The sequence below is a fragment of the Phoca vitulina genome, unplaced genomic scaffold (genome assembly GCF_004348235.1).
Source record: "Phoca vitulina isolate PV1807 unplaced genomic scaffold, GSC_HSeal_1.0 scaffold63, whole genome shotgun sequence".
In the NCBI taxonomy this organism is placed as follows: Eukaryota; Metazoa; Chordata; class Mammalia; order Carnivora; family Phocidae; genus Phoca; species Phoca vitulina.
In genome coordinates, this window is record NW_022589766.1 from 5882737 (window position 1) to 5895218 (window position 12482).

Below are 12482 nucleotides of genomic sequence, written 5' to 3' on the forward strand. Positions count from 1 at the left end.
TGCTGTAAATTTCAAAAGACTGTATTCTGCACCCAAAAACCAAACTTCAGTATTTAACATGCTGGCACCCACTACCAAGGCATAAAACACACATTTGCTAATTACTCCTATAATTCCAGTGCTAATCATTCACTTGATAAATACTGACTGCAACTATCAGATGCCAAGCAGGGCAGATACTGTGATGGGTAATGATGTAAAGTTGAGGACATGATGTGAAGGAGAAAAGAGGTGTACTGTTAGCCTTTTAGAGGCTGCCCAGCCAGCATGAGCACAGTGCAGATGCTGAATTCTGGTACAGGAATGGACTGCTGTCCTCTGATGGCCGAGTAGATGCAACGAATACAATCAGCACAAGTCTGTCCTTGGGCAGGTCCTCTTTGCTCATTTCCAATGGAGAAAATGAAGGAAACAACTGAAAAAAGGTACAGGTGAAATATCTTTAAAAATTTGAATGGAGGGGCACCTGGGTGGCCCAGTTGGTTGGGCATCTGCCTTCTGCTCAGGTCATGATCCCAGGGTCCTGGGATTGAGCCCCACGTTGGGCTCCTTGCTCAGGGGGGAGCCTGCTTCTCCCTCTGCCTGCCGTTCCTGCTTGTGCTCTCTCCCTCTCTTTCTCTGACAAAATCTTAAAAAATCTGAATGGAAATAAGAAAATGACAAAAAGGATGAGGGTAGATGGAATAAGTCTAACAAAGAAGAGGGGCGTGCCTGCCTGCTCAGTTGGTAGAGTATGTGACTCTTGGGGTCGTGAGTTTGAGGGGTAGAGTTTACTTAATAAAAAAGAAGGAAGAACAAACGATGCGGACAAGATTAGGAGGGCTGTCTGAAGGAGCACCACAGACCCCTGGTTTTGTGAGACATCACGAGCAGCAAAAAATTTAAAAAAGACTACTGATGGATAAGGGGATTCACTATTTCCTGTTAGGTTTTAGTACCAGGTTCCCAAAGATTTGACCCCAAAGTGAAGCAAGTTCAATGAAAAAACTGGTATGTAATATCAGCATATATTTACTTGTGAGTCTTTTCAAGCACAGCTTTGAGGTTTGATTAAGAATCTCAATCTGTACAACATCCCTGCGATATGAGCCAAGCCATATGATTCTTCTCAGTTGTGCAAAGGTAAAAACATCAGTCAGGGACAGTGCTTTGGTCTCCCGATTACCATCCCAGTATCGTGAACTGTCTGTGAAAGGTGGCTTGGTTGTGGAAAAGTACAAAAACTAGCTGTAAAAGTAAAATGCAAACTTGCTTGGTTAAATCCAGCTCCAATGAAATCAGGAAAATCCACTTGTTTACTGAGTCAAATCACCTTTTATGGAAACAAATTTGAATACACCAAGGTTTTCTGGTGGGTTTTGTAGGTCTGGAGAGAAAGTCTCCCCTTTTCCTTTTATATTTTCCTCATCCTCTTCTTGCAGCGCTGGTTGAAAACAGGGGAGGATCCCATGAGGCTATCCGTGGAGTGGGAACCATAGCTGCTGTCTGAGTCATCAGGGCTCTGGGGGATCCCAGCTTCACTCATCCCGGACATGGGCTCCTCGAAGACATCGCTGCCCAGCACGCCATGCCCAGAGACATTGCCTTCTTCGCTCTCTTGAGGCTCCATTTTCACATGGGCCAGATTCCAAAGAGGGGAAGCATTTACCTCCGTGCCTAGCAATGGAAGAGAATACAACTAGTGGTAAGCCAGGGCTGGAACACAGCAGAACAAATATTTTACCCGGGGCAGATTACTAGCCTTTGAGCTCAGACTTCACTTTGACTCTACTTGGCTGGAGAATATGGTTGTTATTCTCTGTTCCAAAAACTACCAACTCTGAATATTTTCCATTCCACTTCCTCCCCCCTCCTTTACCCCACCTCACCCACCTGCCATTTCTCTTAAACCAGGGAAGTAGAACTACGTAGGTGGGAAGATTCGCTGTCTCATGGCCCAAAGGCAGGCATAACCACAGGCTCTTGTTCAGGGGTTAAGTTTCTTCTTTCCTTCCTTCCTTCTATAAGGCTGTCCTGTTTTCTTGCCTTTTGTTATGGTCCATGGTCCTCTCTCACGTTATGAAGTTCATGATCACTACAAAACACTGGCAGCAGTTCCCAGACTGCTGAAAACAGACCTGGCTCCTAAATCTGCAACAATTTCTCTTTGGCCCTCCTGTCTCTGTTCTGGCAGTGCTATTCTGTGGTTATTACTTCTTCCATGGTGAAAGGCTCTCTGCTCAACACTTTAAAAAATGTGGCCTAATTCTGTTTAGGATTTGTTACTTGTATCATTTGTGCATTGATGAAGTGACAATTTATATTGGAGTAGAACTGAGTATCTAGACTAATTTGCAATCTAACTGACTTAAGGATCGAGTCAGCCTGGTTCCTAAGGTGATCACAGAGTCTGGAAGAAGAGGCCAGCTGCCTCTGACTAGATAGCCCTTTTTCAGTCCCTTTCAGCTCCAATCTGTTGGGGGCACTCTAGCAAGGAAGCCCAACTATTCAAACAGCCTTGAGCAATTGGCCTTCCTCCATCTATCTGGAAGTTGTCTTACAAGCATCAGGAAAGACAAATACAGCATACTAAGGGACGAGGGGGACATCTGCCCATCCAGCTCGGTCAGCTACATTAGCTCCAGTACTCAACAGGAGAGTTGAGTGCATCTACATCCTAACTAGGAATTATTTTAAAAGAATGTCTGTAAAGTTGTGCTAGTCCTCCCTTCACTAATTTCAAAGAGAAGAATGTTGATAGATCTAGATCAGTGAGGCTATATGTTTTTAGACTTTCCATTCTCTTGCCCACCCCCATTTTTTTCTCTCATCTCCAGAGTTTGATTCCAAAATGCAAAAAGTGCTAAATCAGATTGGCAGATCTCCCAGAATCAGAGTCAGTTGATTTCTCTTACTTGAAGCCTGCGGCGAAGCCTCAACCTCCAGGTTAGATGGGAAGCGCTCGCTCTGAGCCCCGAGGACCCCCATGGGCAGTGACTGGTCTCCAGAAGCAAGGTCAGCCTCCAGTTCCTCACTGACAGGGAAGGTGATGTCGCTCACAGGTTCTTCCTTGATCTTTACAGGTTTAGTGTCCTCTGTGGCCTTCTCAGGATTGACAATCCTTTCATACTCCTCAGAGAGTTGCTTACTAATCTGTTGGCAAGCAAGAGTCAGTTTTTCAAAGGAATGTTAAAAGCAAGGTGGATGGTCAGCTTGTGGTATCCCATGGAAAAGCCAACATAATATGAATATGCATAAAGCAACCACTGCCAATGGAAAGAATTTTTTTTTTTTTTACTTTTTTTTAAGCATCGTAGACACATGGAAGGATTCGTTTAAGGTGTTGAGTTTGCACTTGTAAATGACAGAAACACGTAAAGAAAAGTCGTCTTGTATAAAAGTGTCTGTGTATCATTAATTAAAAGTTACATAAAGGTAAAAGAGACTTTGTTAAAGATAAATCAGAATGGGGACAAAAGATTACATTTTTTGGGGCGCCTGGGTGGCTCAGTCGTTAAGTGTCTGCCTTCAGCTCAGGTCATGATCCCAGGGTCCTGGGATCGAGTCCCACATCGGGCTCCCTGCTTGGGGGGAAGCCTGCTTCTCCCTCTCCCACTCCCCCTGCTTGTGTTCCCTCTCATGCTATGTCTCTCTCTGTCAAATAAATAAATAAAATCTTAAAAAAAAAAAAAAAGCAGTCAAAACTTGCTTAAAAAAAAAAAAAGGTTACATTTTTTGGCTGTAAAGACTAACAGTTGACATAGGTACCTTACATGGATAATGAAGGGTGTAGGAAATCCGGATCACTTAGCAAAGACTTTTTTGTGGGGTGTTAAAAATTCCTTATCATATTTAGATTTGGGGAAACCAAAACAATGAACAAATGACTTGCTTAAGGTCACAAGGGTTGAAGAGATTAGATATTTCTGGCTGTAACCAAAAATGGTATCTCTACCCCTTACTCCACCCCTGGGCAGTATCACCTCATTCTGTTTGGTTTTGCTTTTCATGGCACTTGATGCCATCCAGAATTGTTTTGATCATGATTTATTTGTTTTGTTTCCCTCGCAAGAATGCAAGCTCCAGGATCTTGTCTTATTAACTGCTGTCTCCCACAGTGCCTGACTCACAGTAGGCACTCAGTAAGTATTTGTTGAAAAAAGCACGCTAACCACATTCTCTCAGACTCCATATTCCTGTCTATAATTTCTTCCAGCAGAAGTGTTATCAATAAATGCAGCCACTCATTGACTAAAGGAGGCCCTAGGGTCTGGCCAGGTCAGTGATGAAGCCAGAGGAACACAGCCAGGGCCATGAGAGCAGATCGAGTCCACTCTCTTCCAAGACCCCACGCTCTGTTCTCTAGGGCAAGTGTGGGACCCAGCTGAACAGCCCTGGATTACACATCTACCCGACCCTCCTGGGTGACCTCACCTGCAGCATGTAACTGTGATAGTCCTTGATGCGGTGCTGCCAGAACCTCTGGAGGGACAGCACGCTGCCGATGCCCACCTCGTGGAATACTTGCTCCATAACGTCAGGGAAAGGAGTCTGCCCGAGCCGGGCTTCTCGATCCACAGTGAAGCGCAGCAACTTGGTGAACTTAAGGCAGTACTCATGTGCGACATCAGTGAGGGTCTCCAGGACACTTTCGTTAGCACACTCAAAGCCCGCGTGGGCCAGGATTGTGGCCACTGCCTGGTAGAGGAGCTGCCGGCAGGAGTGCCAGCTGAGTTCAGTCACAGGTTCCCCCCTCCCGCTGAAAGGGGAGACACGGCAGGGTTATTAGTGCTCTTGTGAAAGGGTGACCTGTCCTGTCTCCCTAGGAGTTTTACAGTTTCAGTCAAGCCACTGGCTCAGCTTTCTAGGGGAATTCTCTGCAGTTACAGAGCCCAGTTTCATCTTGCTGCTGCCAGGGCATGTCTCAACAACCCACAGTCACCTCTGAGCTCCTCCAATTACATGAAGACTTCATAGGCAATGCATATCTACAATTAATATAAAAGTATCAGGTGAGGGCGCCTGGGTGGCTCAGTTGGTTAAGCGACTGCCTTCGGCTCAGGTCATGATCCTGGAGTCCCTGGATCGAGTCCCGCATCGGGCTCCCTGCTCGGCAGGGAGCCTGCTTCACCCTCTGACCCTCCCCCCTCTCATGTGCTCTCTCTCTCTCATTCTCTCTGTCTTAAATAAATAAATAAAATCTTAAAAAAAAAAAAAAAAGTATCAGGTGAATAGGAAGTTTTCTTTTACCAACTGCTCAATTTTGATCACTTTTAGGATATAATAAAATGTAACAGGATAGCTCAGGTACAGCTCAAGAGTGCTCTAATTATTTCACCACAACATAGTTTCCTCATATGCTGGATGATACTTGGAGTTTAGAAATTCGAAGTCCCAATTAGGAGATTCTTATACAACTACAACAGACCATTTGTAAAACTGGGAAAGCAACTTGATTTTAAGAAAGCAATTTAAAATATATTTTTACTTATTTTTTAAGATTTTATTTATTTATTTGACAGAGAGAGCACAAGGAGGCAGAGTGGCAGGCAGAGGGAGAGGGAGAAGCAGGCTGCCCGCTGAGCAGAGAGCCCGATACGGGGCTCGATCCCAGAACCTGGGATCATGACCTGAGCCGAAGGCAGACGCTTAACTGACTGAGCCACCCAGGTGCCCCAAAATATATACAGTTTACAAATCATTTTTATCCTATCCTATGCAAAGAAATGGGTAGTAGGTCCATACTATGATTCCCATTTGGCAGGTTTGAGAAACTGAGGTTTAGAGGCGCTGACCTGCCAGAAGCTGTTTTGGTATTATCAGAAGGTGGAGCTTCTGACTTCAGATCGCATGTTCTTCATAATATACCATTTTACCCCTAATCACTGCTGTAGAAATCTTAATCTAAGAAAAAATTTCAAAAAGCTGTCTGATCTCCTAAAAATAACTTTTAACAAACTTCTATTTATGAAAATTCCTATCTTCTGCCTCCCTCTGATGAGGACGTAAATGGATTAAATTAGAAGTTGATGCAAAACTATAAAATGCTAAATAACAGCATCAATTTAACATGATGGACAATATTATTTTGTTAAAACTAAATTGCCTTCAAAATGTAAATATGGTACTATCAGTATGGAACAAGTTTTTTGAAGTTGGCCCTATCTGTACGAATATGTGCCAAGCATGTAATGATACAGTTATCCCTGCCTTTTTCACTATTCCAAGGACTTCAGAACCTTCAATTATACAGTGCACCAGGACATCATCTGACCTTCATTTGGCCCAACTGCAACCCTTACATATTAAGTCCATTTCTGTTCTTTTCTCATTAATTTGGGACAGTTCAAATAGTAGTAACTATTATCATCAATAGCAGATGCAATAAGTGTTATACAATATTACTTATGAATTTTTTTTTTTTCTTTGCCAAACATATTTAACCTGACTCTAAACTTGAGGAAATAATCAGCAAATCCAGTGAGTGGGACATTCTACATTCCAAATGACCTGAACTCTTAAAAAAGATTAATTATCATGTTTTTTAAAAAAGGAGGAAGGAGAGTTTTGGTTTAAAATACACTAAACAGGGCGCCTGGGTGGCTCAGTTGGTTAAGCGACTGCCTTCGGCTCAGGTCATGATCCCAGAGTCCTGGGATCGAGTCCCACATCGGGCTCCCGGCTCAGTGGGGAGCCTGCTTCTCCCTCTGACCCTATCCCCTCTCATGCTGTTTCTCTCTCTCTGTCAAATAAATAAATAAACAAAATCTTTAAAAAAAAAGGAAAAAACTTGCATAAACATTTCTTTAAAAAAAAAAAAAATAAAATAAAATACACTAAACAGAGGCACTGAGTGGCTCAGTTGGTTGAGCATCCGACTCTTGGTTTCGGCTCAGGTCGTGATCTCAGGATTGTTGGACTGACCCAAGTCAGGCTCCTCGCTCAGAGGGGAGTCTGCTCTGGGATTCTCTCTCTCCCACTCCCCTCTGCCCTTCCCCCTGCTTGCACACACTCTTTCTCACTCTCTCAAATAAATTAATTAATTAAAAAAAAAAGACACTAAACAACCAAATGCAATTCATGAATCTTTGTTAGATTCTGCATTAGGGAAAAATATATCTACAAAAGATATTTTGCAGACAACTGGAGAAATCCGAATATGGGGACTTATTAAGTGATATTTAATTAGTGTTCATTGACTTTGGTGTGATAATGGTATTGGGATTATGTAGGGAATGTTTAAGAATTAAGGGGTGAAATACTGGGATATGTGCAACTTTAAAATATTTGGCAAAAAAAGTGTACGTGTATCTGTTTATGTTTGTTATGCATATATTTATGTGTGTATATGTGTATATACATGCTTATACATATGTAAGAGAAAATAAATGTGGCAAACTGTTAACAATTGGTGAATCCTGGTAAAGAGTATTTGGGCATTTCTTGTACTGTTATTTAAATTTTTCTTTGGTCTGACAAATTGCAAAATGAAAAGAAAAAGTAATTATTTGGCACCAAATGCAAACTTACATACTGAAGCCCAATAGTGGCATTAGGTTATAAGGCAGTCATTCAGAAGATATGGAGCAGGGCTTCTCAAACTTAAATAGACATATGAATCTTCTGGAGATCTTGTTAAAATAAAGATTCTGATTCAGCAGGTTGGGTAGAGCCTGCGACTCTGAATTCCTAATAAGTTCCCGGGTGATGTTGATGCTGCTAGTCTCAGATCAGATTTTGAGTAGCAAGGATCAAGAACATTTTTATATTATTTCTTAAGTGATGTTAACAAAATGAAAATATAGTTGGACCCTTGAACTATGTGGGGTTAGGGGTACTGACCCCCTGTGCAGTTGAAAATCCACAAACAGCTTTGACTTCCCCAAACTTAATGACTAATAGTCTACTTTTTAAAAAAATTTTATTTTATTTTAGGGGTGCCTGGGTGGCTCAGTAGGTTCAGTGTCTGCCTTTGGTTCAGGTCATGATCCCAGAGTCCCGGGATCAAGCCCCTTGTCAGGCTCCCTGCTCAGTGGGGAGTCTCCTTCTCCCTCTGACTGTCCTCCCTCTCATGCTCTCTCTCTTTCACTCTCTCTCAAATAAAATCTTTTTTTAAAAAAGTTTATTTTATTTTTTTAGTAATCTCTATACCCAAAATGGAGCTTGAACTCAGGACCCCGAGATCAAGAGTCACATGCTCTTCTGACTGAGCCAGCCAGGTACCCCAATGACTAATAGCCTACTATTGACTGGAAGCCTTAGTGATAACATACACAGTCGATTAACACTTATTTTGTATGTTATATGTATCATATACTATATTCTTATAAAGTAAGCTAGAGGAAAGATGTTAAAATCATAAGGAAAATACATTTACAGTACTGTACTGTAAAAACATCAACATGTAAGTGGACCCACACAGTTTAAACTCATGTTGTTCAAGGGTCAACTGTACACAATTTAAAAATTCTTATATAGAACTTATGGATTCCTAATAATATGAGAATAAGTCCATGAATCTCAATTTGAGGACACTGAGCTAAACCCATAATGTACATTTCAAATTAAACAGAAAGACTACGCTCTGAGGACTGAGGCCATGGCTTATTTTACATACTGGTGTAGTACCTTGCTCCTAGGAAAGTGTTTGGCACGTAATAGGCACTCAGTAAATATTTGCTACATCAAAAATAAAAGATACACACTCTGGATTTGGAAGATCAGGATTCAAGTCTTAAGACTTCCTACTAATTACCTGAGCAACTCTGGCCATGTCAATTACCCTTATCCTCAGTTTCCTCATGGAAATATTATTACATTCTTAACAGTGCTGTTGTGAAGGTTTTTTGAGAAAAGTAAGATATAGCAAAGCCTTGTCTTACCGATAAAAGTCACTCTCTGGGTCACTGTGCCGGATCTGGAATGGTGCATTGGGATTCTTACAATCTAAAGGCAGGAGGTCATCAGGAAGAGGAGGTGACCCCGGGCAAGAGGGAAGAGGTTCACTCTCTTCAGTCTTTACACCTTCTGTCTGTTGCTGACTCTGGGCCTGAGCGGTGGCAATGAGATTGCGCAGACGTCGGTTGTGCTGGATCAGCTGGATAGTATGGATGGTGAGGCTGCACGGCTCTGAGGGGATGTCCAACATTGTGGGGGGCTTGGGCTTGTTGGCTGAGGGTTGGTGCAGGGGTGGGTCATGGACTTCTACGAGACGGAACTCCCGTGGGAGCAAATCAAAGGAACTTCTGTTGGTCTGGCTTGATGAGATTGGTATCTCTCCCCAGTATCTCAACATTTTGGAATAAGAAAGGAAGAACTTTCAAGTTAAAAATAGTAGTAAGCTAAAAGCAGTGTTTTTAAATCTCTAGGTTAAAGGCTTCTCTAGTGAAAAATATGAAGTCTAGCCAGTTATTTACATAAAAAGTAGGCTGTTCAAGACCACTCAGAAAATGTCAGTGTCATCAACACTGTAGGACCGAAGACGTTCTCCCTGAAGAAATTAAGAGAAATACAACTGTTAGATGCCAGTCATCCCCAGTCACATACAGTGACAGTTCCTACTGGACTGAACCACAGGTGGAATTTGGATCATTAGTAGACTAATAGCTGCAATAGTATCGGGAGCATTAGTGTCCATGTTTTCCATCTCACCCCACTAACTCATTACTAGAACTATCATCATGCTCAATCCTGAACAATTTGCAAGGCAAGATACTTAAATGAGACCTGGAATATTTCTCAGAGTATCTTGACACATCTGTCCTGAATCAGTAGGAGAAAGGGGAATAGAGTTAAAGATAGGAAGAGGTGGTTCTTATTCTGTGTGTGTCAAACACAGGCAACCTTTTCCCTGGTCCTGATGGAAAAATTTCTTTCTTTCTTTATATTTATTTGACAGAGAGAGACACAGCGAGAGAGGGAACACAAGCAGGGGGAGTGGCAGAGGCAGAAGCAGGCTTCCTGCTGAGCAGGGAGCCCAATGTGAGGCTCGATCCCAGGATGCTGGGATCATGACCTGAGCCGAAGGCAGATGCTTAACGACTGAGCCACCCAGGCACCCATGATGGAAAAATTTATTGACCAGTAATCTAACTGGTCTTATGCATTCAATTTCTGACACATACAGGGAAGAATCTGAGTGATTTCTGCTGCTTCCTAATTTGTATCCCTTACCTCCAGTCTCTCCTTGTATCTAATCTATTCTCCAGTGCTGTTAGACTTAATCTTTTAAAAACTCAGATCTAATGGCTTCTCGTTGCCTATTGGAAAAAGTCAGCCAGAATTCTTGGGCCTATCATTCATCAAAATCTGCAATCTGGCTTCAACCCACCTTTCCAGGTTCATTGCCCATATGTCTCTTCAAATGCCAGGCATTACAGAAGGAGACAAAGACCACTGCAAGATCCCTGACCTGAGGTGAGGGAGAGAAATATAAACCACATTTCAGTATGAAAGCATGCGGTAAGGACTGTTCTAGAGACACAGACATGGTGCAGTGGAAGCACAAAGAGGGAGCTTCCCAGAGGAAATCACCACCCTAGTTCTAACAATATCATACTACACAGTTTCTTGAGAATGTCATGTATTTCCAGTTGATCCTTTAAGTTGTGATCTCTGCCAGAAATGCCCTGCTGCCCACCACATCCCTGGTAGACTTGTATTCACTCTGAAGAATAGTTTAAGGCACCAGTCTCCATCACCTCCCCAGTAAATCTTCCTTCATTATATTCTCATAACACTTCCCATGTCTCCACCAGAGCGTTTATACCTGGATTTAAACTAGGACTTATCTCAATGGAGTTTATTCTCCCAATCAACCCCCCACAACCATGATCTATGTACCGTGTCTGGCACACAGTGTATCTGGCATTTATTGAGTGCTTACTATGTGCCAGGCTTTGCCTTTATTGTTTAATTCAATTTCCCCAACTACCCCATTTTTTAGATGGGGAAGCTGAGGCCCACTGTCTTGCCCAATGTCACAAATGAGGGAGGGAGAAAATCAAGACAGTCAGGCTCCAGAGTCTGTACTCTTAACCACTACACTATGCAGTCTCAATAATTGGTTTCGGAGAAAAACAAAAGGAACAAAGAAACGGATCAACGAAGGGACCAAAAAAAAAAAAAAAAAAAAAAAAAAAAACACACCCTATTCCTTAATTTCACCGAAAAGAGCAAGAAGAATAAGCAGCAAGTTCAAAGAATGCCCAGGCACCGCAGGGTCTCCTCGGTCACGGTCAGCAGGCGCAGGGTCCTGGAGTCACCTGATGCCGGCGGCGGCCGGGAGACGAGGAGGTCTGGACCTGGACCGCGGCAAGGAAGCGTTAGTGTTCACTGCCCCGTCTTAGGAGCTGGGCTGCACGACTGTGTGACTCCGAAAGGCCTGAGGCGAAGGTCGCGCGAGGCCCAGAAGGCTGGCTTGTTGATTAGGGGTCCTAGGCTGCCGGAAGCGCTTCTTCTCAATCAGGGTATGCCACAGGAAGTTATTACAATTCGGTTGCAACCTCTAAAGATGTCCCCGTTCTCACAGCACCTTGGCCACCTTTCTCTGTTTTCCCGTCCCGTGATATTCACCTCTTCGTAACGTTGTGGGTGGTGAAGGAGCAATTCCGCTATCGCTGCCCAGAAAAGCCGCTGGGAGGAAAGAGAGAAAGAGAGAGAGAGAGAGAGAGAGAGAGAGGGGAACTTAGAGACCGAAGGGGATAGTTTCCCAGGAACAGATTTCGAGACTGCCTCTGACTGAGGATGGCTGATAGTCCCTCTCAGTCCGAGCCTCTGGCTTTGCAAGAGCTCAGTGATGACTTCAAGAAGCCAACCCTGCCGGTGTCCCCAGTTATGCGGAACAAGGCCCCGATCACCAATCCTTCAAACCCTGAAGAGGTGAAGAAGGAAAGGCCCGCGGCGCTGCTAGAGCCCGATTCGGGGGAACCTGAGGTCCCGCCAGCCCGGCCGGACAGCGGGGGCACCAGGAGTCCACCGAAGGAGCAGCCGCGGCCCCCCACAGCGGCTCCTTCCCTTGGAGGCCCGGCCCGGGCTCCCCCTTACCGAGAGCCGCCGTGGGGTGGCCCCGCGACGGCCCCCTACAGCCTAGAGACACTCAAGGGCGGCACGATCCTTGGCACCCGTAGCTTGAAAGGGACGAGTTGCTGCCTTTTCGGGAGGCTGTCTAGCTGCGACGTGTGCCTGGAGCACCCTTCGGTGTCCCGGTACCACGCCGTGCTGCAGCACCGGGCGTCCGGCCTCGAAGGAGAATGCGACGGCCACGGGCCGGGCTTCTACCTTTACGATCTGGGAAGCACCCACGGCACTTTTCTTAACAAAACCCGCATCCCACCCCGCACCTATTGTCGCGTCCACGTCGGGCATGTTCTTCGCTTTGGAGGCAGCACCCGGCTCTTTCTTCTTCAGGTAAGTAGAAAAACGTAGGATTGCAATCTCTGGAGTGCACCGGGCTGGGTTCCAGAGCTCCTTAAAGCTTTCACTGAGGAAGGAGATTCTCCCAG

The 12482-nt window shown here is 44.2% G+C and overlaps 2 protein-coding genes across 7 annotated transcripts in view; one reads left to right on the forward strand and one right to left on the reverse strand.

Annotated features, from left to right (window-relative positions):
• Positions 1 to 995: 995 nt before the first annotated feature.
• SUPT7L (SPT7 like, STAGA complex subunit gamma) lies at positions 996 to 11437 on the reverse strand. 6 transcript variants are annotated; one of them, XM_032391550.1, is made up of 6 exons: positions 11244 to 11437; positions 10310 to 10390; positions 8862 to 9469; positions 4414 to 4738; positions 2895 to 3132; positions 996 to 1656 (listed from the first exon to the last, which is right to left on the reverse strand). In XM_032391550.1, the coding sequence occupies exons 3-6, from the start codon at positions 9272 to 9274 to the stop codon at positions 1394 to 1396; spliced, it is 1239 nt and encodes a 412-aa protein (XP_032247441.1). In that variant the 5' UTR covers positions 9275 to 9469; positions 10310 to 10390; positions 11244 to 11437; the 3' UTR covers positions 996 to 1393. The 6 variants fall into 6 exon arrangements, with proteins under 6 accessions (XP_032247441.1, XP_032247442.1, XP_032247440.1 ...); XM_032391551.1 differs by having other exon boundaries at positions 11195 to 11437; XM_032391549.1 differs by having other exon boundaries at positions 11146 to 11437.
• Positions 11438 to 11665: 228 nt separating this feature from the next.
• SLC4A1AP (solute carrier family 4 member 1 adaptor protein) overlaps positions 11666 to 12482 on the forward strand; it is a 35822-nt gene continuing 35005 nt past the window's right edge. Inside the window, exon 1 of the mRNA XM_032391547.1 lies at positions 11666 to 12387. Within this exon, the coding sequence (XP_032247438.1) occupies positions 11725 to 12387 (663 nt within the window). The 5' untranslated portion in view covers positions 11666 to 11724. The remainder of the gene's footprint in view (positions 12388 to 12482) is intronic.